Genomic DNA, 22,910 nt, shown 5'->3' on the forward strand with positions numbered 1-22,910 from the left:
AAAATCTTTGAAATCCCGCGCTCGTTTTCATCGTCGGTTGTTTATTCATCTCGTGTTGTTTAATGTTCTTCACTTGTTCAAAGCGGTTATTCAGAATGTCCTACTCGGCTAAAATATTTGTCTGTGAAAAGCATTTCAGCTATTGGTTAAATAGTTCGCTCAGGAATTTTCTTGGGATTCATGAATTACCCACGAGTTTTTTTGCGCCTCTTATACAAAGAAAACGGGGATTGTGTGCCAATTTGTCGACGCAGGATAAAAAGGAAAGTCTGCCTGAGCTAAACAATACTGAAAAAATATCGACAAAGAATCGTAAGTTGTCCAAAACTAAACAGCGTCATTCAGAAAATGTTATTTCTTATTTGAAACAATATAACAGCAAACTAGACGAGAAGTCCATTCCTGAAAAATATATTTCGAAGGCCTACAATCATATAGAAAGTTTATATGTGGTTGGTGAAAGTACTGCAGGTATGACGTATTAAGGGTCGTTATTTCTAATGGATTTTATGAACTCCTTTGAAAAATAACGCCGATGTTTCAGATACTATTGCAGCGAGTGTGGTTCAAGGCGATGTCAATACACCAGTACTTGAAGTAAACCCAGGATTGGGCGTAGTAACGGAAGCTATACTTAAAAAGAGGGTATGCGAGGTGCATGCTTTTCAAACAGTAACTTGGGATGTGATGAATGTGAGTGTCAAGAAAGTAAATAATCGTGGTGTGAGAAAATGTTGTCAAATATGTTTAATTATTATCGAACTTTGTTTCAGGAACTTATAAAAAAATCTGATAGATTATTTTTGCACAAGTATGATTTTTTTTCGATCTGGAAACGTATACTTTTGGATTATTTTGATGAAAAAATCATTCTGAATAAAATGCGCTGTGTAAATCCAAAACCGTGGAATGACGGTATAGTGAAAATAGTACCCATCTAATGCTGAATATGTGAACAGAATCTTTATTGTCTTGACCATGTATTTTAATTTTGTTAGGACCTCCTCTGAAGATATTTGTCCCCTCTCCTAACAAAATATTTATACATCATTTGATTGCTGCTTTGGCTTTTCAAAAGGGATTTATTCGACTTGGTCGGCTGGAAATATATCTTGCAATGAGACCATACGATTACCACGTAAGATAGATTTATAAAGACATGTAAAAAATATATTATTTTGAATACAAGTATTAATCCTTTTATTTAATTTTGATCCTTTAACTTCAGCGTTTTACTTGCGATGGATCAGCAGGTTATAAATTATACCATGCTTCATCTGTCCTATTTCAAATTCTCTTTGAGAAACAATTTCTGTGTATGTTACCAAGGAAGGATTTTATCCCATGGGGGAAAGAATTATCCGCAGAGAAAAATACATCCTATTCAAAGGTAATATAATTGTTTCACTTTTGACTCTTTAATTGTAGTTCCAGTGGAAATTGAATTGAAGAATTACAGTTTGCCCTTTTCATTGCAGCTTATTAACGTTGATCCAGATTTTATGTATTTGGTAAAAATTACACCCCGCAAAGATTTGCATGAGATAGTCCAGGGTGCTGAAAATCTCAAGGCTCTTTGGCATTTTGTACGCCAATGCTTTTCAGTTCGGAGTAATCAAGTTATACCCACTCTCGAGTATGTATTCTCCTTACATACCCATAGTCATTTTTTATAACCAACAAAATCGAATGAAAATTATGTGAGCATATAGCAGTGATGTATCTCCATTTGATAATTTTGGTGTACCCATTCTTGGGCATGCTGGTCTGACGTCTCTTCAAAGTATATAATTATTAGAAATGGAGAGCTGTACTTTACGCTCTTCTCTGAATCTCATACTTTAATGATGTATTATTTTTATGAACAGGAATCATGGGGATTCCATCTCTTTTAAATTTTTATGTGCATGTACAGTTTCTCCTGGCTTGTGGGAGGCTTCAACCAGGAGAACAATATTCCAGAAATATTAAGTTATTTTGCTCTATTCAAATATTGAGTCTGCATTGGTTTGGTCATTATTAATTTAATTCTTAAGATGGTAACTACTAAAGCCTATATTTTAAACTATCAGTGAGGGTAATAACTATAACAAATGCTGGCCCTTCTATATTACCTAATTTCTCCATTATGTTTTATGCAAGGGGAAGTTGTAACAAAAATGTATTCTTGCCTGTGTGATGAATCTTGTGGAATAACTTATCTCATCACCAGGCTATAGCTACTGGCATTATAGAAAAAATTAAGTTGGAACTGTTAAGTTAGAATTCTATTAATGTAACTGTTATTGATAGAAATTTATTGCTTAGCTTATTAGTTGCAGATATCAAGAAGGGTCCCTAAGAATACCATATGGTTAACCACTCATATGATGTAGGTTGAAAGCTCAGAAATTTTGCTAGGAGAGCAGGCTTCACCTTCGTTTTGCTCCAAATAATGCAGATTATCATGCGTGCCTTTCACATACTTTTTCCTACAAACATTCAAGAAGTCTTTACATTTGAATTTTCTAACTGAAATATAATGTGCTTTTATGACAAATTTCTTATTAAAGTTACTGAATTTTAGGGATGGTATACTAACAGTAACCTGTACGTGTCTCAGACGGCTCAGGTGAGTGTGAGGGACGGGAAGTCCGGATGGGCAGTGTTAGGAAGAGGTGTAAGGCAGGGTTGCCCATTATCACCGTTGCTGTTCAACCTCTATGTGGAGGAAATGATTAAAGAGGCATGGGAAGAACTGGAGATAGGAATGAAAGTGGGCGGGGAATTCATAAAATCAGTTAGGTTTGCTGATGACCAAGCTTTAGTTTGTCAGTCAGCCAAGGGGCCGCAAGCATTGCTGAGTGAATTGGAAATTCAGTGCGACAGATATGGGATGAGAATCAATATTAATAAAACAAAGGTTATGCGATTTTCTAGAAAAAAAAAGCTAAGCTAAACATTAGAATAGGAGGGCAAAAACTAGAGCAGGTAGAACAGTTCACATATTTTGGCAGTGTTTTGGACCAACTTGGTCAAAGTAGTAGGGACATAAGGAGAAGAATTGCGCTAGGCAAAGAGGCTTTCACTAGGAGGAGGGAGTTGATGAGAGGGACGTTGAGTAAGGTTATTAAGAAAAGACTCGTAAAGACTGATATGGAGCGTAGCTATGTACAGTGCGGAAACGTGGTCATTGAAGCAGGAGGATTGACGTAGATCGGAGGCTTTTGAAATGTGGTTGTGGAGATGAATGGAGAAGGTGGAATGGACCGAGAAGAAAACAAATGAGGAAGTACTTGGTATGGTGGGCGAAGAGAGGGGTTTGTTGGGAGAAATCCTATGGAGGCAGGAAAAGTGGATGAAGGGCGTATTGATCAGTACTGGGATGTTGAAGACTGTAATAGAGGGGAGAATGTTTGGCAAACGAGGGAAGGAATGAAACAGGATAGGGGTAACATTTTCCCTTTTATCACAATCTTAAACATCCGATTGTCAATCAAAGTGCTCTGCATCCATCTTTCCTGCCTCCTTTGGATTTCTCCCAACAATCCACTCTCCTCTTCCCTCACCATGCCTAACACTTCCTTGTCTGTTTCCCTATCTATTTCAATACCATATCCTCTCAAAATTTCTTACTTTTACCCTATCATATGCATTCTCTAAATCAAGAAATGAACCACATTGTTTCGTTTACACTTCCATGCATCACCTTCCAGACAACACCATGTTGCACTCACCAGATTTTGTTGCACTCCTTTCTGCACAATCTTCCAGTCGACATTTTACCAAACACTTTTCCTGGTGTACTCAAAAAACTAATTAGTTCTATATTTCTTGTGATTTTGTTTCTCTGTCCTTGATAAAAACCCAAGTATGATTCCTTCGTTTTGTATATGTGTATTTAAATCCACCCAGAAGATGATGAAGTGTAAAGAGGTTTGCAGGTGAAAGAATTCCTTTTCCAGCTGTCACCTACTCAAATCTAGGATTGATAATTAATAATGGTGATCAAATTCACATGTAATTGATGTTTTGATGATCTTTTAAGGTCACTTACATTGGAGCCTTAAGAATTCCTTGTCTCTTAGATATATGTACTCATAAATTGTCAATTTCTGAATTGCACTTAAAATCTGTTTTTCGCTCCTATTATGTATAACATAAGAAATTAATTAATCAAGTTTCTGAGAACATGAATGAGTGAAATCTCAACCACAGAAGTTGTGCATTTTTTTCAAATTCATTTCTTTTTCAACTTGAAAAATGTTCATTCAATATCTCAATATCCTCTCATTTGAAATAAATTATCCTTATCCAATTTTCCTGATTGGCTAAAATTGGCTTTAGTGAAAACATCATTATCATGCCAAGGCCATTGGCTACCCTTTATTCTTGCCTGCATATATTTTAATGGCTGTTAATAGTATATTCTGTTACGAATAATTTTTTGCTTGAAATTACTTCTTCTAATTGCATTCCTTATTTAGCATAATCTTTTTACACAGTTTCCCAAGATTGAATGGGTGTTCAGATCATATGAATTCGATGGTTTGCAGGTTTACTTTGTGAAAATTCATGATCACTGAATAAATAAACTTGGTATTTTTCCGAATAATAAACTATGTATCAGATAGCCATTGATAACATTCTGAATGAGGAACAGTACTGAGCAGGTATGGTAGAAGAAAGATTGGAAAAAATGACATAATGAAAGCCACAAATGTAATAGAACAAATGACAAATGGGAAAAGAGTTTGCTAGCTTTGGGTTACAGGAGAAATGGTTAGGAAGATAGATGAGAGAAGAAAAAGAAAGGACCGATGCTCCATTTTGGAGATGGCTCTTCCATTTCATTGATCCCTTGAAGAGATATACAATAAGCATGTTGAATGGAATGAAAAAAGGGAGGCAGTAAATATTTGGAGTTGAAGAATGGTTTAATATAATCCAGTGAGTGACATGAGATTCTGGGTGTAATATTAGGTGGGGCTTTCATGTATGGTGATCTTAGACTGTGATTCCAAAAAAACTAATCTTGACAGATAATTTACTCTAAATAGTATGAATTCTGTGTACTGTGTTACTATGTTATCCTAAAATTGGCTATATATCTACATAATATCTACATCCACAGGAAAAGTGGATGAAGGGGGTATTGACCGGTAGCGGGATGTTGAAGACTGTAATTCAGGGGAGAACGTTGGGCAAATGAGGAAAGGGAAGGAACAGGATAGGGATGTTGGACGGGATGAAGGGAGGAAGAAAGTACTCAGAGCTGAAGAGGGACCTGATGTAGAGGAGGATGTTGTGTTTTGCTAGGGGTCACAAATTATTTAATTAGTAATTATGTCCATCCAAAAACCTACTTTAACCGGTAGATTACCTAATAATCTACATAATCTATCACTTAACAACACTGAAGATTTTTCAAAACAATCTTTCTCCTGGATGAAATTTCTTAAACACTTTGTAGCCTACTAAATATATTTATGTTCCAATTATGATACGACTTGTTTTTTCAAGCCCATTCAAAATGATGGAGCATGTTTTTCAAATCGCCTTAATAATAACATGTACGGCACATACTCTGAATACTGAATGGTTAATTGAACTCTTTCAGAAAATGGATTCCAGGCTGTGGACCAAGACTGATTTTCAACAACTTGAGTATTGTAACCGAGTTTGGTGAACTTTCTCCACCAGAGGTGCTGAAATTGTTTCAAATGTTTTCTCAATGGCCAGAGTATGATCACTGTCCATTTTTAGATTCCATGGATACCTATTTTCTTAGGTCATACATTGACCACAATCCAGAAGAAATGCATGAAGAAGAGTTTGGGAATATCGATGATGAAGACTCAGTGGCTGATGCTGATTTAGATGGGATTTCAGGTTCAGCGGAGAAAATTGAAGGTATTTAATAAGGTAACTGGTGGAACAGTGATGGATGGCCAAGAGTCTGTTAGGCTCAGTTAAAATGAAACTGCTACAAGTGTACCGTGAAAAGTGGGATCCACTTTAATTCAAAAGACTGTCATTGTATAAATAATAATAAATTTAAGTGATAGATGTTAATTAAATTGTGGCATTTTTCAAAACTTAATTCAAAGTGAGACCTAAACTTTTCCGTTAAAACTATCTGGTTGAACACTGCAGTGACTGGAATTTCTTGGTATCAATATTCACGAACACAGGCATAGGCAATCTATAAGGTGTATTAGGTAATTTATAGATAATAAGAATAGTTTTTACTTTTAAATTCTTTCATTTATTTATACACTTGAGGTCAATATCTCAACATAATTATTGCCTTAACAAGTTTATTGATTTGTTAAGTTTATAGATTTTTTTACATGAAAACTGCATTCAATATTACAAAGCTTGACTCACACTTTTGTTCATGCACCAGCCTGCTTCATTATTATTTTCTGAAAAGGAAAAAAGATAAATCAAACATTGTTACAAAAACTTTCATATCTATCAGGCTATCATATTTAGTAAGGACTTTTCAAGCTGAAAGTTTTGTCTCCAAGGGAATGGTTTTAAAATTCAATCATGGGTTGTCCATAAATGACTTTGAATATGCAATACAACAATTCCTCTATATATTTCTATATTAAGTCATTATGGCACCCACCTTTAACGGAGTAAGTGCATCAGTTAGCTGGAGGCCCACACTCCTTAGCAGCACAACTGGCATGAATGACGTGCCATATAATTTGTGCAGAGCATCTATGAACACCATTCGGGGAAAATTGTGCCTTTGGCGTTCCGTCTCATACTCAAGGAGGTATTGAGAGTTTCCTGAAATGTAGAAGAAATTTCCATGAAGATTCACACAAAGATTTATTAAGATAGCTATCGACAATATGTTAGTCTTGAAGAGCCAAACAGGCAGATACTAAATTTATTCTTGCTTGAAAATTTAACAATGTTAGAACAACTAGGCAGAGAAAGTAATCCTATGTACATTCTGTAGGGGATCGGGATTGGTGCAGTGGCTATCGGACTGGCTTTCCACCCAGAGGGCTTGGGTTCAAATCCCGGCGGTGTTGAATATTTGTCAGAGGTATCTAGATCCCTACTTGAAGTGCTTTGTGGAGGGCACTTTGAGTGAGTACGCCGTCCGTCGGATGGGACGTTAAGCTGCGGACCCCCTTGGCGCCTTTCGTAAAGAGTAGGCTAATGCCGACGCCGGGTTTCTCTCCACCCTTCATCCTTTCCTGTCCATCCCCTATGGCACAAATGACTTCAGCAGTCGGTCGCCTCCCCTAAATACTACTGTGTACATTCTGTATTTATCTGCATATTACACACTCTTTCTTCTTCAAATTTTGAGCAGAAAACCTGTGTTATATGTACTACTTCTAAAAATTTAAACTTGACTAAATAAATAGCTGCATTTTTCATTGTAATCCAGATTGATTAATTACAATATAAATGCATGCTATACACCAATAAATATGGTAGTTAAATATATTAACATTGAATCTTCTTTTATGAAAGTTGGTTCATGTCAACTATGTACATCTTTGGAATTTTACGAATAGCAATAGCTCATACAAGAATCCAGCCACAAATGTTGGGGTATTTACGAGGGAACCTACATATGGTACCACATAAGTGCTTTCACCACAATCAGTTCAGTTTCTATCCTGGCTTTTATTCTGATCACTTGTGAAAATTTTAGGCTCTCCAATTGAGCCAAGTGCATCACTCCATAATTTTTGTTCCTCTCAGCTCAACTGGAATGAGAACTGAATGGAAAAATGAACACAAAAAGATCCTTGTATACATTTCCGCAATAAAAAATGATGCAGTATGTCACTTGAGACTAATTCTGTTACCAGTGTCAACAAAAGGACCTGAATTACCTGGAATTGAAAAGTTTGAAAGTCTAAAAAGTTGGGCAGTGACATAACAGAGCATTGTTTGGGACTGAATAGAACCTGAGAGAAGAAATTCGGGAAAATTTCAGTTCTGCGTGCAAAGTTTTTAGATTTACCCCTAAGAAATGAGTGGTATCTGTACTTTATTAATACCATTTCCCTTGCATTCATTAGCCCTTAGAATTCCTCCTTTAAGCCAAGTAAATACATAGTTTTACTATGCAACTTATCATTCATTGACTGCAATATTTCATATTTACTATTTACTGCATTATTTTAATTGGTTTATGCAATTCATTTCCTGTCATTTTCTTTCCTGGCCATGGAATTAGTTTAGCTTTCTGAGGAAAATACATTCTGCTAAGACACTTCTGTTCTGTTTATGAACTTCTGTTCTGGAAACTATAATTCCACCCTGGCTGGCTGGGGCCCATTCTACCCCAGTGACTAGAAAATAATTGTACTTTCTAATGCCAAAAAAAGCAAATTAATCTGAAAAAATGAAAAAGAATTTCTGTATATCTTCATCCATTTATATCAGGACCATATTTTCCACATATTTCAGTTATTTTTTTTCCAATTACCATTACATTACCATGCATCCATTAGCATCGATAATTGAGAATTTACTGTACTTAAAGATGTAAGTTGAAAAAAATTACATGAATTAATTCAATTAACAAAATGTGGAAAAATTGGAATTTAATTCCAGGATTCTTAGCTTCACATTCAAAGATTTTTCAGGGATAAAAATCACTCTTTCCAAGTAGGCTGTAATGTACTGCAGGGTGGGTCATATATTCATCCAAATTATTTATTTATTGGCCTCTCGGAAAAATCCTAAATATCATGTCCTATTTCAGTTCAAATCAGTATGGAGCCGAAATATTTTAACTAATGAATTACAAGTACTTCAGAATTTTGAAAGGACACATTTTTTATAATTTACACAAGGTTGTATAAACAGTATCGGTAACAACTTTTTCCTGATGTTTGCGTGAAGTGATCAATCCAGACCGTCAAATAAAGTGTGCGCATGATCAAAGATTGTATTGGCACCGTGCACAACATTATCACTGAAAATTTGGTGATGCGAAAGATCTATGCTAAACTTGTTCCAATGATCTTGACTGGCCACCAAGAGCAGAGTCCCAGTGTCTCCTAGCAAAGACCTGCAACGGCATCGTGACGATTCTCCAATCCCCATAAAATTGCTAGCAAGCCTAACCCTGAGCAGTTTGCAGTGGAAAAATAAAATAATTTTCATCCCTATACTCAAAATTCAGCAAATAACATTGGAAGCATTTGAGGGAATATAACTTGGCGGCCCAGAAGTAAAAAAAATGACATTCACCTAGATCAATAAATAGACAAGGAATGGATGTTGGGTGAAAGCAATAGAGTTCCGCAAGAGACAGGTTAATCATAATGAACACTTGGTTCAGACACCATAAAAAACATTGGTATTCATGGAAAATACTCGGGAATTTAGAAAGATATCGGATTATATTATGGCTTGGTACAAATTCAGGTACAGCCTAAGATTAAATCCCACAGTTTCCTGAGAGTGCATATAGATTCAGATCATAATTTAGTGCTAATGAAAAGCAACATCATATTCAAGTGGATAAAACAGTGAAGATGGATAAGGATATGAAATGCAGAAGCATTAACTGGAATGATAAGAAAGGATTATCAGTAGGAATTAGGAAAGAAATTTGGTGGGAAATTAAAAAATATAGGCTTGCTGATGACCAAGCTTTAGTTTGTCAGTCAGCCAAAGGGTCTCAAAAGCATTACCGAGTGAATTAGAAATTTAGTGTGATAGATATGAGATGAGAATAAATGTAAATAAAACAAATGTCTGTTTTCCAGAAAGAGAAAGGGTAAGTAAAACGTTAAAATACAAGGGCATAAACCAGAATAGGTGGAGCAGTTTACGTATCTAAGAAGTGTTTTGGACCAAAATAGTGAAAGCAGTATGAACATCTAAATAAAAGAATTGCATTAGGAAAAGAAGCTCTCACAAGGAGGAAATTGAATGTTGACTTAGGATTTTAAGAAAAGGCTAGTGAAAACTTTGGTGTGCGTGGTTTTGTACAGAGTGGAAACAAGGTTGTAGAAGCAAGATGTAATGTTTACATTAAGGTTTTTGAGGAGTGGGTGAGGACAAGGATAGAAAAGTCAAAATAGATTTAAGGGAAAGTAAATGAAGTATTATGCATGATAGGGAGGAGAGGATTGTCAGGAGAAATATAAAGGAAATAGGAAGGAGAGGGGGATCGAGATGGTGCGGGGGCTAACGCACTGGCTTCCCACCCTGAGGGCGCGGGTTCAAATCCCGGCGGTGTTGAATATTTTTCAGAGGTATCTCGATCCCTACTTGAGGTGCTTTGTGGAGGGCACTTTGAGTGAGTACGCCGTCCGTCGGATGGGACGTTAAGCCGCGGACCCCTTGGCGCCTTTCGTAAAGAGTAGGCTAATGCCGACGCCGGGTTTCTCTCCACCCTTCATCCTTTCCTGTCCTTCCCCTATGGCGCAAATGACCTTAGCTGTCGGTCGCCTCCCCTCAAAATTACTACTACTAGGAAGGAGAGCATTCTGACAGGCGATGTGATGTTGAAGACTGTGATTGAGAGGTGTTTCTCAGGCAATCAAGGTCAGGGGAAGGAAAGAATTTTGGACAAAATGAGAGGAGATAGAATGTATGTGGATCTGAATAGTGGTTTTTTTGTAGTATTGCTGTCTAGGTAGACAAAGCAAAAAAATGTACCAGTGAACAGTCTGTGTTTATCCAAAGCCCATCATCAACAGTGTGTAACCAAATAACAATAATATTGACATATCTAATGTTCTTACCTATCTCACTACCACTATAGATAGCTTCAGCCACTTTCTTCTGGAGACAATCAACATCACCAAAACCTAGGTTAACACCCATCCCAGCCAAAGGATGAACCCTATGAGCTGAATCTCTGTATGGTTAAAAACAAAAAAAAATGCTATCATCATCAAGTTAAGCATTAAATTATTTAAAAATCAGTGCTTTGAATAGAAAAGTCATTCTTGAATATATTCATTTAACCACCAAAATTCTGTATTTCATCATATCTTAAGATTTTCAGGTACTAAAAACTGCATAATATTTAAAATAATATAATATTAATTGAAAAATAATATATTGCATGTGAAATCTGACTTGCCTAATATTGTATTTTTATAATCAGTGTACTACAAAAAAGTATATATGACCTCTTTAATCACCCATTGTTAATTTATTTATCTTTACCATTCCATGATAATGCTGCTATTTCAACCTTCGTTCATTTTAAGGCATAGAGTAGTAATAACATACTTAATACTAATATGTATGAGTGTGTGTGTGTGTATAGATAAATGATAGTAGGAGAAGCAATCATTGTGTATTTGACCAAAGTGGCTTATTTCCTTCTTCTGCCTGTGTTTGCCACAAAACACACCATCCTTATCCCATAGGTCATTGTACGTATTCTTTCCCTATAATAACCTTGACACTTTTAATATTTGGGTCCCTCTTGGAATTCAAGAACTTGAAACAAGCAAACAACAATCTTCCCCCATCTTCTTATGATTTCAATTTGAGCCTCACCCAATGAGAGCAACTCCTGGGCCCACATATTTTGTAGAATGGCCAAATCCTAGAGGGAAAGCTGCTCTGGATCCCTCAACAACAGACTTGATGCTAGGCGGCAATTGTCTTGCTCCCGCAGCTGCTGTAGGCCCAAAAATGTTGTGCAACAGGCTACTCAGATTTTTTGTTATGGCTTCAACAGGCTTTTCTATTGGGTACTGCTTCCACTACAAAAATGGTACAAAAAATTAGTCATATTCCACTTCCCTAAGTCTAACACGATACCTAATACCAAAAAAAATACAAAACACATAAAAACAAAAGAGTTGGATGAAATTATGGCTTAGATGACTCGTGAAAACTTTTATGTAAATCATTTGAATGGAATTTCAGTGTTTTTTCCTTTTTGGCACTCACTTGGTCATAGGAAATGAGGCAGTTAATCGAATTGACTTGTGTTTTTTCCAGTAAATTGCCCATAATTGCTCTTAAAAATCAATGCATCACTGCAAAATATTTATTTTATTTAATATCCATATCATAAGTTGATGATTAATTGAAGGGTCACCATAATTGGTATTCAATGGTAGGTTTTGGGAAATTCTATGAACTGTGAGAGATGTCATGAAAGTTACTTTAACACAGTCATCTGCTGATTTGCTCCAAATTGCAAATATTTCACAGCATGCATATCTTTCACCTTCACTTTTGTTAACTAAAAAAGAACATATGAGCTTAACTGGTTAAATCATCTGGTCAGAAATCAAGGAATCTGGGTTTGAGTTCTTGTCAATGTGAATGATTTTTACACTCTTAAATTTGACTTTTTATAGGTTATGGGCTCTAAAGATACAGTTAGACCTAAAGCTAACTATTACTTTAATGCTATGGCAATGGGACAATTATGTTTGCACACAAGACTTTTTTTTTTAATGTTCACATGTATGAACTCATTTAGTCAAAATTAATTGGTAGCATTTAGTTTCCCTTTTCGTAAAACCCTATTTTGAGGTTTTTTTATCTATAAAAAAATCAGTGCAATATGCATTGGATACAAAAAAAAGAGGGTTTATGGAAAAAATACAAGAGATGTAGAGTGAAGAATGACTAGGTCATGGAAAAATGAATTTTTTTAGCAATTCATACCTTTTTATTTGAATTTCACTTGTCTAACTATTGAAGTTAGGGTTTAGCTCGACTTAAAAGAGAAATCAACTTAGTATAGCATATTTTTAACTGAGTTATATTTTTTTCTACTCTTCAGATGCCTCCGATAGCAGCTAGCATCTTCAAGTGAATTTAACAAAATCTTTTAAATCAAAACTTGCATCAAAATAATTTCAAAGAAAAGATGAATTGTTAATGAAGCCACTACAATGCTCTGAAAAAGAAACAAGTGCCTTATTCCAGTTGAAGCCTTTCTGGTCTTCTTTCCTACCATCATAAAATTATTCTGATGGGGATCCCTTTCATTGGAAAAATGAACTTTCAAAAAGTCAAGTTTTGTATATTTAAGAAATGCAACACGTTAAAGAGTTCACAAATTAATAATAATTAATGAGACATAACAAAGTCTGTATATGTATGTGCACTCTGGAGTGTGGTTGACAACATTTTAAAACAAAAATTGTGAAAAAAACACAATGGTTCAGGATAAAACAAATACCACATTAGTCTCAGCACTGATTAGGTGTTTTCACCAAAAGAATTGCCTTTATTGGATGAGAGTTTCACTGGAATACCAGAGAGTGAAACCGTCGACTGAGAAAACCAATACACTCAGTAATCAACAGTAACAAACCAACAGTAAAAAACAGTTAGAATGAACATATCAATATTGGTTTTAAGATAAACTAATTGTAATGGTTGCAAAAAATCAACTTATAAATTATGTAGCCATCAATAAAGTGTAACCATACATACCAAAGCCTCGTTGACATAGTCGACAAAGCTCTCTGAATCAAGGCCTAGCAGCAATTTTGCATCTTCAGTGGAAGTGGACCAAACTAGTGAGCTCAGTTCATCAGTCAACTATCAAAAGAAAATGACACAGTTATCTCTCGATCAAAAATTCTAAAATGAAACCAATTTTCCTGTACAAACAACCAAATTGAAACAAAACTAAATAAGTCCACATGAAGACATTTGCAATTCTGAATACCCTGCTCATTTCTAAGCTGGAATTTTCCTTACAATTTCAGCAAAGTTATTCTTTACTTTTTACTTATCTGGATAGGACCTTACCGGCAATAATGCAATTGGACCGGATGGCAAAAATCTCTGCCAAGCAACAATATTACTGGTGGGCTGTAAAGAAATACTTTTTAGTAATCATGGAAACCATTAAATAGATGACGATCCAATCAAATTACATACACTCCATGTCTTTACCTCACTAAGTTGAAGAGTTGCAACAACACCCATTTGCCCATAGTTCCAGGAGAGGTAATTCACACCCATTGCACTTCTGACTCTAGAATTTGCACCATCAGCACCAATCTGAAATTTATTTCAACATGAAGGATATTGAAGATGAAAACTACGATGCACCTACCAAGCACCTAATGGCACTTGATTAACAATGCGTAATCATTATCAATCTCTAATGCATACATGAAACTATGTCCCTTACCAGCAAATTACATGTGTAAACAGTTCCATCTTCCAACTGTACTTTCACAGATCCAGTTTTACTGTAGTCAGTCTTTGATGGCAGATTGAGGGATTTTATCTTGGCCTTGTATACTGTTTCAACAGGGCCTTTGGACTCTTTTAATTGTTTATTTATCGCAGACATACACACGTCATTTTCCACAATGTAGGCGATGTCATCCTTCAAATTCTCATCATTGAATGTGATTACTGCCTCACTAAAGGCATCCCAAACCTAAGGGAAATATTTTAAGATTTAGATACATGTTATTTGGCATTTGTCTTGAACAAATCAACTCAAATAATTTAATTTGACAAATTTAATTAAATTCAACAAATATATATTCAACATGGAATAAAATATCATTGCGGTAATACACTAGAAAAATTATCTTATGATTTTTCTTAACCAAAAGCACCTTTAGTAAATGGGAGAATGATACCAAAGGGGTACATAAGTTGTTCAATTACACCAAACTAAAACCAAAAGATGGCAAACAGAGTATTGGAAAAGGTTTGCTAAAAATAAGCCCCATCTCTTACTAGACTGAAGTTAAAGTTTCAGTTTTATCCATGATGTGGTTTCATTTTCATAGTTGATTGAAGCAACAAACTTATGTTTATTTAGAAAAATGAGTTTCGTGCTGTGATTCAACACTTCAAGAGCTAAACCCCAAAAAGAGATCAAAGCAGAGTTGGATGAAGTTCATGGCACATCCACTCCTGTGTTTGTGATTGTTAACAATTGAGTAAATGAGTTTAAATGTGGTCATACATCCACAAATGATGAACATTGTTTGGGAAATCCAGTGAAAGTGACGTCTTCCGAAATAATTGACAAAATCCATGATATGGTTCTGAGTGATTTACGAATCAAAGACGACAAAGTAGTTGATGCCAGAGGTATACCAAATGGTACAGCATTTTCAATTTTACACTAAAAATTGCATATGAAATAACTCTTGGCTAATTAGGTGCCACATTTTCTCTCAGTGGTGAACAAACACAATCGTGTGGTTACTCCTGAGGCTGGTTTGGCACTTTTCTGATGCTACTCTGATGATTTTCTGCAGTGACAAATAACGGTGGATAAAACATGGATATGCTATTAAACTCCAGAGAGAAAGGAAGTTGAAATAGTTTTGAAAGGTGGCTCCAAAGAAGATGAAGACGGTGAAATCACCGGACAAGGTGATAGCCACAGTTTCTTGGGATGCATATCAAATCATCTACGTTGATTACTTTCAAAAAGGACAAATGGTAAATGGGGAGTGTTATGCATCGTTAGTGTACTGGTTGAACGAAAAAAATCAAGAAAAACCCTCCTCATTTGGCAAAGAAAAAAATGATATTCCATCAAGAAAATGCATGGGTCCAGACCTGCACAGCTTTTGAGGAAATCAAGGAAGTGGGCAGGGGATTAGAAACAAACATCAAGCGATTAGAACTACATTGTGCTGAAATCCATGTGCACCAATGAATATTCTAAGTTGCTATCAGAATGAAGCCAACAACAAACTCTAACAGACTCAAATTTTCCAGATAATTACATGAAAGCCCCATTTCTCAAACCTTAAAGGTCAATTTACAGGTCTTCTAAAAACTTTCATAAGGGCAATCTAAAAAAAATTCTGAACCCAATGACAGAAATACATTATTTGGGGGCTGAAGCTTGGGACTATCATGGGATTATGAGAGTCTCTTTGGAAATTGAATTAAAGGAACAAGCAAGCAGTTTTTTAATCACTCTTACCCTCATGGGGTTATTTCATTGCAGATCAGAATTAATGAAAAGACCATAAAATTTACATTCGAATTGAGTGCAATTTGCATAAGCTTTCAAAGTTGCCGTTGTGAACATCATTTTAGTTCAAAATAAAAAATATAAAAGAATAAGTTGTCGTAAAATACAGTATGGAGCTTAAGTGCCTTTGGGTGTCATTTTAATTAAGGGGCTAACAATTAAAAAAATTCTGAAAAATACCTTTTATACACAAAAGACTAAATAATTTTTATCAATTTTGACTTGATTCACTTCATGATCTCCCGCCGTAGTCTAAAGCAGTAGAAGAGATATGAATTATTACTTTCACTATACTAATCCATGGCCATTACATCATTAATTGAAATGCCCATGGATCTACATGGATAAGTGTGGGTATACATTTGTGATAAAATACAATTGAATTTATATTCACTCAGCTGCCTTCCCTCTTAGGTCAGCTAATAATTTAGATTATTACTAACAAAATTATCTTCATCAGTATGCTTGACCTTGGTATATTAAAAGGATTTCTACATTTACTTGTAGCTTTGAGAAATGGTTAGCAGGAGAATCATTCCCTTTAAGATGGGCATTCTAACAGAACACAGCCTATCCAACTTGCAAATTATTTACCAATACACAGAAAGTAAACTTTTCCAGGTTTGAAATTTTGTCTTATTTTTAGGGTGTATCCCTTTGACATATCGAAAAAAGTCCTTTACCATCTAGCAGTCAAAGGAGAGACCAGAACATATGTCTTTAAATTGGGTAGTAGGTGAGGTTTTCTGGAGCACACTGTGTATTGTCACACTACAAAGAGTAAGCAGATGGAGAAACAGTTCTCATCAGAACAGGAGCACAACTGGACTCCAGTTATATTGGCAGAAATACATCACAACATGGTGTAAAAAAAGAAGCATTCATGAGCATATTTATGAAGGGGGGAATTTAAATCAGAGTTAAAATAATGTGACTGAAAGGAGGAACATCCAAGACCGATGTTATTCAATTGAAAACCAGGAGAACCTTTTAAAATTCCATTTAATGACCCCCAATACCAACCATAGTAATCAGGCCAAAAGAGTAGTTTGATAGGTGAGGTTGGAGCTCATACTAAACCCTATGTCACACACAAAATTCTTACATTCACAGACTCGAAAAATCATACAGCTTGGGTAAATCAGAGGGTGCACAGAAATCACTTGGTCCCATCAGTCAGTAGCCCAGCACTATGCCCAATCGACTACTACGTCCCCATGACCTTCATGACATCTATCCACAAAATATTCACTATAAATCCTTAGGCCAAGTTAGTTATTAAGGCACGAAGATTTTTAAAGAAATATTGGTGTGGAGAAGGTACTACCACTGGATGACTTAAGAACTTTCAGTAAATATCAAACAGACTGAAAATATTAAAGTGTTAAGACGTTGATAGAACATCACGAACACTTTGTTTTGGCCTACAGTTCCCAATGCTATGACTATAAAAATTAACAACATTGCCTTCATTTTCTAGAATGCGAGTTCATTATTTTCGCGATAAATATCCTTCTTGAATCTCACCTGCATTTTTTTCACTTCTTTAAATCTTGACTGCTCAATGTGACTCCAAGCTCCGATTGAGTCAAGAAATGCTTTTGAATTACTCCCAAGAGCTGAAACTCTATTGCTGTATTCAGGTTTCAATTCCCATGTTTTTTCTGCGCTTTCTTCAAGAAGTAGTATTTTGTGATTACTCAATTTCGGATTCTTACCTGGGAAACGACAGAATAATGTCAATAATCTAAATCAGTACATGTAATACATGACTTACATCAATTACGCAGAAAGTCACACTTTCAATCGAACAATAATATACACGTAATTCCGAACAAAACTTTTTACGAACGGAAATTATAATGTCAATGCCGAGGAAAACCACCATCATATTTACCGCAAAATAAAAATAAGAAGGAAATATGTGACACGTAATTACTTGCCAATTAAAAACATACTAACCTAAACAACATGCCATGGCAGTACCAACCATTCCCCCACCAGCTATGATTATATCGTAAGTCTTACTCCGAACCTTATCATCGTGAACATTCCTTTTTATTACTCCATAATATGCACCTAAAGAATTCTTTGACAGTGAGACTGATATTATTTTACGACAGCATGTGGATGCCATAATTTATAGAATCTAGGAAAAATAACTTTTCGTGTTTCTTTGCTGCAGTGTGACGACAATTCAACGCAGAATACTGAAATGGACTATATACTGAATATTTACGTTTACTTTAAACTCGTTCGCGAAATAATAATTGATGCGCGAAATATATTCATTCGTCGTTTTAGTTTTGTTTTCATATGCCTGATAAAGGTGGCACTGTAACTCACATTTTTCTGGGCCATTTTGGCGATAGTTCAAACACGTACTAATAATAACGACAAGGAAAGTATAAGCGTTTAATAATTATTAAATTAGATCGTTTCCGAAACACCTTCTTTGATCTCCAAACCTCTTTTCTCACTGTAACTACTGAAGTAAACTCCATCTTGCACGCTTTCCTTGTAACAGCGGATATTTATTGCATTTCGAAAACACAGCAAAAATCTGGTGTATTAAATGTTTAACGCAAATTATTTATAAATGGATTAGTAGCTATTAAAATAAAAATCACCAATTTTCGAAAAAAGTAACTCCAAATATGGTCTCAATGAATTTTACGCATTTTAAGGAATTTAATTGCTACTTTAGAGCTGTCACATTTCAGAGGCAAACTTTAAACACGTTTTCCGCTAATTTCTTAACGCTTAATGGTTTATCGATCGATTTAAAATTTCAGGGAACTTGAGGAAGATCCCATATAGGTGATTAATTTTTAAAATTTCATTGTGGCGAACGAATAATTCAACACTACCTAAAATTATATTTTCATAATTTATAGGGTGTCCAAAATTTGCAAGTGAAACATTAGATTTTTTGCATAAATTACTTACAATCATCTATTCATTAATGATTATATATTGAAATTAAATGCTCCATTTTTCTTTCAATGGCACATATTAAAACAGAAAAAAACTTGTCGTGAGATACATAATTGACCATTCCACAAATGTGCTACAGTTATTGAATAATCATTCCAAAACGATAATTCCCGCATAAAAATATTCCCTTAACGTGAGTTAAATAAAGATTTTGTCTTGCTATCAAAATTAGTATCATAAAATAATAAACAACGAGTATTCCAACCATTCTTTTTTTTCAATAACCAGTCACCTTAATTCACACATAAAGAGCGCTAGCGGCCAATAGATGGAAAATTAAAATCGATAAATGGTAAATAAAAAAAGTCAGATGTATACTATTACTACTAAGGTGATGTAAGAGGTGGGGATGTATGAAGGGACTAAGTAAAACAATTATTGCAGGATGAAAGCAATTGAATTTTAGGAATGGGGTTAATGATATAGCTAAACCTAATTCAAACACCATCGTATGTGAAGATACATGCCAAAGGGAAACTCTCGGAGCCCGATAAAGACACTCGCTATATTATATTTTGTTTGAGCAACGACTTTGAGTAAATACTTGTAACAGCTTGCATAGCCGTCTAGATATAGATGAAAATTTCGATAATAATTTAGCGGTAACGGAAGGTAATCTAATTTTCATTAGGATAGAATGGAGGTTTTGCGGTGTTGATGCTTTATCGGGAATAAAAAGGAAAGATGGCAAGAAAAACCCAATACAATTCTGAGTGAGGATAGCAGGAGGGGAACTAAAGAGGAAAGGTAGGGAGGGGGAGTGATTAACAAAAAGAGACAACGAAACGTGCAGAAGAAATGGGAAAAGGAAAAGTAAATCATAGGGAATTTTGAAGCCATCAATGACAGAGAAGATGATCAATGACTAAGAAGAGAAAATTAAGCGCGGTTAGAAAAGACGGGAAGTTGAGGAAGAAAACTTTTCAGAGTACAAAGTGATAAACTAAAGCTAAACATTAATTAGATGAAGAAAGGATAGTGAGAAGAGCAGGGCGATGGCATTGAGAAATTTGAGAGACGTGGATCTTTCTAGGGAAGAAGACGCACTGTTCAAGGATTTAGAAGTATTTACGGGAAAAAAGGATTCCAATAAGGAAAAGCGATACCAACAGAAGAAATAGGCGTTGTGCATTGATTTAACAGAAAGAAATTTGAAGATGAAAGAATGTGCAGAAGACCCTTTCTTAGATAAAGAAAGAGAATTTAATGTGAATGAGGGCGAACCAGGAATGCCATAGAGTAAGAAGGAAATAAATCTATGATACATGAAGAAAATGGAGCCAGTTATTATTTGACGACATATCCCCAATGAATACTCAAAGTTTTAGGGGAAGAGCGAACGAATTTATTGGAAGTATGAGAGAACACGGGAATAGACTGGAAGGAGAGTTGATCCGCGTATTCGAAATCTTCGCATCATCGATTGGCGGTAATTCCAATTCCAAACCATGTATTAACCGTAGTTCATTTTGAAATTGAAAGTAAACCACTTGGCTTTTCCACATAGAAATTTCTATATGGAAAATTCAAGTGGTTTAATTTCAATTTCAATATGAAGATTTTCCACCAAGTGACGTCAGAAACTGTTTTTTTACGTTCTTTATTTTTTAAAGATTTGTCCCTGCTCTCCATTTATTTTAGAGCTACAGCCGTAATAAATGTTTATTGACATGGTAAGATTCAACAAAATACTACGGAAACAGCGCAACTTATAGTATATTTTTCGAAAAACCAAGCAACACTATCCTCACATATATTTAAAGATCTGCGGCATTTTGCCGCGGCAGTAACCTTTAACGGAGTCATCCGGTAGTATGCATTAAAATGCAGATATTTCAATCCATAAAAATCCTTAGCCTTGACAGGGATTCGAAACCACGTCCCTCAAATGTCTGGCAGAACGCTTTAGCCAGTTAAGCTACCGAGAGTTACCGCTCTTACAAATCGGAATTGGGGGCATAAAAGAACAAGATGTTATGACGAAATAACGCACATAAAATGTCGCAGGCATTCGTAGTCATGCGCGAAATGACACCCTCCACGAGGTTAAACCCAACGTTTTAAACACAAAGGGGATCGCCCTGCGTTCCGACGACCCCTAAAGCTGTGCTGGAGGGAGCAATAAACATTGCTTTGCCAGGGGTCACCCATGCCTGATAGGTCGAAGGTTAGGAACTAGGCGAAAGGTAATCCGCGAAGCGCCTGCTCCTCAATGAGGCGGCTGCAAAGGCGTCTGACACCAGTGGGGTAGCCATTGAGTGATGGTTCCACGTTAAAAATACTATTGAGGAAGGCAACGGGACAGCACCACAATTATTATTCCCAAGATTTCCGTGATTGATAGTATGGGAAACCTAAGTCCTAGCAACTACGGGACTCGGCCCAATCGGCCGTGTGTTATACTCGGCAGAGAGAGAGAAATAAGGCTTATGCGGTCGTCATCTCACGAAATGCTTGTAAAGCAAAACCGATAGCAGCAGCACGAAAGACGAAGAAGGAGACCGAATCAGTTAGAACATGAACATGGAATGTTAGGACAATGTTAAGGACAGGAAAATTAGAGAAAATAAAGCGAGAGATGGAAAGAGGAAATATATATGTTTTAGGTTTGTGCGAGGTAAAATGGAAGGATAGCGGGGATGGAGTGATAGTTGCAGAGTAATATACAGTGGAGGGGATGAGAGTCAGCGAGGATTTGCCATTTAATATTGAATAAAAAGGGAGGAAGAAAAGTCTTAAACATAAAGCAAGAAGCGGATGGAATATTACAAGTAGAGATAAAACCAGGACCGTCGAACTTAGTCCTTGTTCAGGCATACGTACCATCAAGCAATTATAGGAAGGAAGATATCGATAGGGTATACGATCAGTTAAGAGGTTAAAATAGGGTGTGATCTTAATTGGGAAACATTTGATAGTAATTGGTGGATTGAAATGCGACGGTTGACGAAGGAAAGTATGGTGATGAGGTTGGGAATTGCGATTTAAGCACGAGGAATGACTGCGGGGAGAAAGCAATTGAGTTCTGTAGGAGACATAGGTTAGTCATCACCAGCACTTGGCTCAGACACCAAAAAAGGCGTAGGTATGCATGGAAAATGCCAGATGACTCAGAGAGGTATCAGCAAGATTTTATTGGTTGGGCTCCGATTTAGAAACAGTGTGATTAATTCGCACGGTTTACTAAGAGCAGATGCGGATTCTGATCATAATTTATTGGTTATGAAGTATAACGTCCGATCGAGAAACATAAGACAAGAGAGGCGGGTTGGGAAATGGAATGTAGAAGCATTACTTGGAATGACAAAGAAGGAGTATCAGCAGGCTGTAGAGAAAATCATGAGCGTAGGAAAGGAGCTTCGAACTATCGAGGGAAAATGGGAATATATAAAAAAGGAAGTAGTAGTATTTAGGGGAAGCGACCGACAGCTGAGGCCATTTACGCCATAGGGGATGGAAAAGAAAGGATGAAGGGTGGAGAGAAACCCGGCGTCGGCATTAGCCTACTCTTAACGAAAGGCGCCAAGGGGTCCGCAGCTGAACGTCCCATCCGACGGACGGCGCACTCACTCAAAGTGCCCTCCACAAAGCACCTCAAGTAGGGATCGAGATACCTCTGAAAAATATTCAACACCGCCGGGATTTGTACCCGCGCCCTCTGGGTGGGAAGCCAGTACGTTAGCCCCCGCACCATCTCGATCCCCGTCTCTCACATTTCAGTGATTTCACTACACTAATCTTCAAAGATAGAGATTTCTCATTAGCATATTTTTTTTGTAGTTTCGAATAGAAACTATTGCAATCGAAATTGTATTCTTATCAATTCAATGAGACCCTATTTGAATTCCAGAAAAATATTTTTTCGAAGAATACCTATATCTTAAAATTTTCAGGAAAACTTGCTGGATTTCAACTGGTGCGCTGTACATTAACTTTAAACACTATCGGGAAGTAAGGAGGGAAGATCTGTGTTAACAGT

At 36.1% G+C, this 22,910-nt stretch overlaps 2 protein-coding genes across 2 annotated transcripts; one reads left to right on the forward strand and one right to left on the reverse strand.

Moving 5' to 3' along the window:
* The first annotated feature begins 97 nt into the window (after positions 1-97).
* mtTFB2 (mitochondrial transcription factor B2) lies at positions 98-6,231 on the forward strand. The gene is made up of 7 exons (XM_071597869.1): positions 98-471; positions 545-693; positions 774-915; positions 999-1,138; positions 1,229-1,390; positions 1,479-1,636; positions 5,600-6,231. The coding sequence occupies exons 2-7, from the start codon at positions 688-690 to the stop codon at positions 5,898-5,900; spliced, it is 909 nt and encodes a 302-aa protein (XP_071453970.1). The 5' UTR covers positions 98-471; positions 545-687; the 3' UTR covers positions 5,901-6,231.
* Coq6 (ubiquinone biosynthesis protein COQ6, mitochondrial) lies at positions 6,225-18,199 on the reverse strand. The gene is made up of 10 exons (XM_071597868.1): positions 17,897-18,199; positions 17,462-17,652; positions 14,111-14,365; positions 13,870-13,977; positions 13,723-13,785; positions 13,402-13,509; positions 11,497-11,705; positions 10,728-10,843; positions 6,617-6,783; positions 6,225-6,407 (listed from the first exon to the last, which is right to left on the reverse strand). The coding sequence occupies exons 1-10, from the start codon at positions 18,069-18,071 to the stop codon at positions 6,378-6,380; spliced, it is 1,422 nt and encodes a 473-aa protein (XP_071453969.1). The 5' UTR covers positions 18,072-18,199; the 3' UTR covers positions 6,225-6,377.
* Positions 18,200-22,910: the final 4,711 nt, after the last annotated feature.

Source organism: Hetaerina americana, unplaced genomic scaffold, assembly GCF_022747635.1.
Source record: "Hetaerina americana unplaced genomic scaffold, ioHetAmer1.1.p SCAF_9, whole genome shotgun sequence".
NCBI lineage: Eukaryota > Metazoa > Arthropoda > Insecta > Odonata > Calopterygidae > Hetaerina > Hetaerina americana.

Coding starts and splice junctions, on each gene's coding strand:
- mtTFB2 (XM_071597869.1), top strand. Junction 916..998: donor TCCAAAACCGTGGAATGACG/GTATAGTGAAAA, acceptor TAATTTTGTTAG/GACCTCCTCTGAAGATATTT. Junction 1,139..1,228: donor TGAGACCATACGATTACCAC/GTAAGATAGATT, acceptor CTTTAACTTCAG/CGTTTTACTTGCGATGGATC.
- Coq6 (XM_071597868.1), bottom strand. CDS start 18,071: ATGGCATCCACATGCTGTCGTAAAATAATATCAGTCTCACTGTCAAAG. Junction 10,844..11,496: donor CCAGGAGTTGCTCTCATTGG/GTGAGGCTCAAA, acceptor TTAACCATACAG/AGATTCAGCTCATAGGGTTC. Junction 6,408..6,616: donor ATGCACTTACTCCGTTAAAG/GTGGGTGCCATA, acceptor TTTCCTTTTCAG/AAAATAATAATGAAGCAGGC.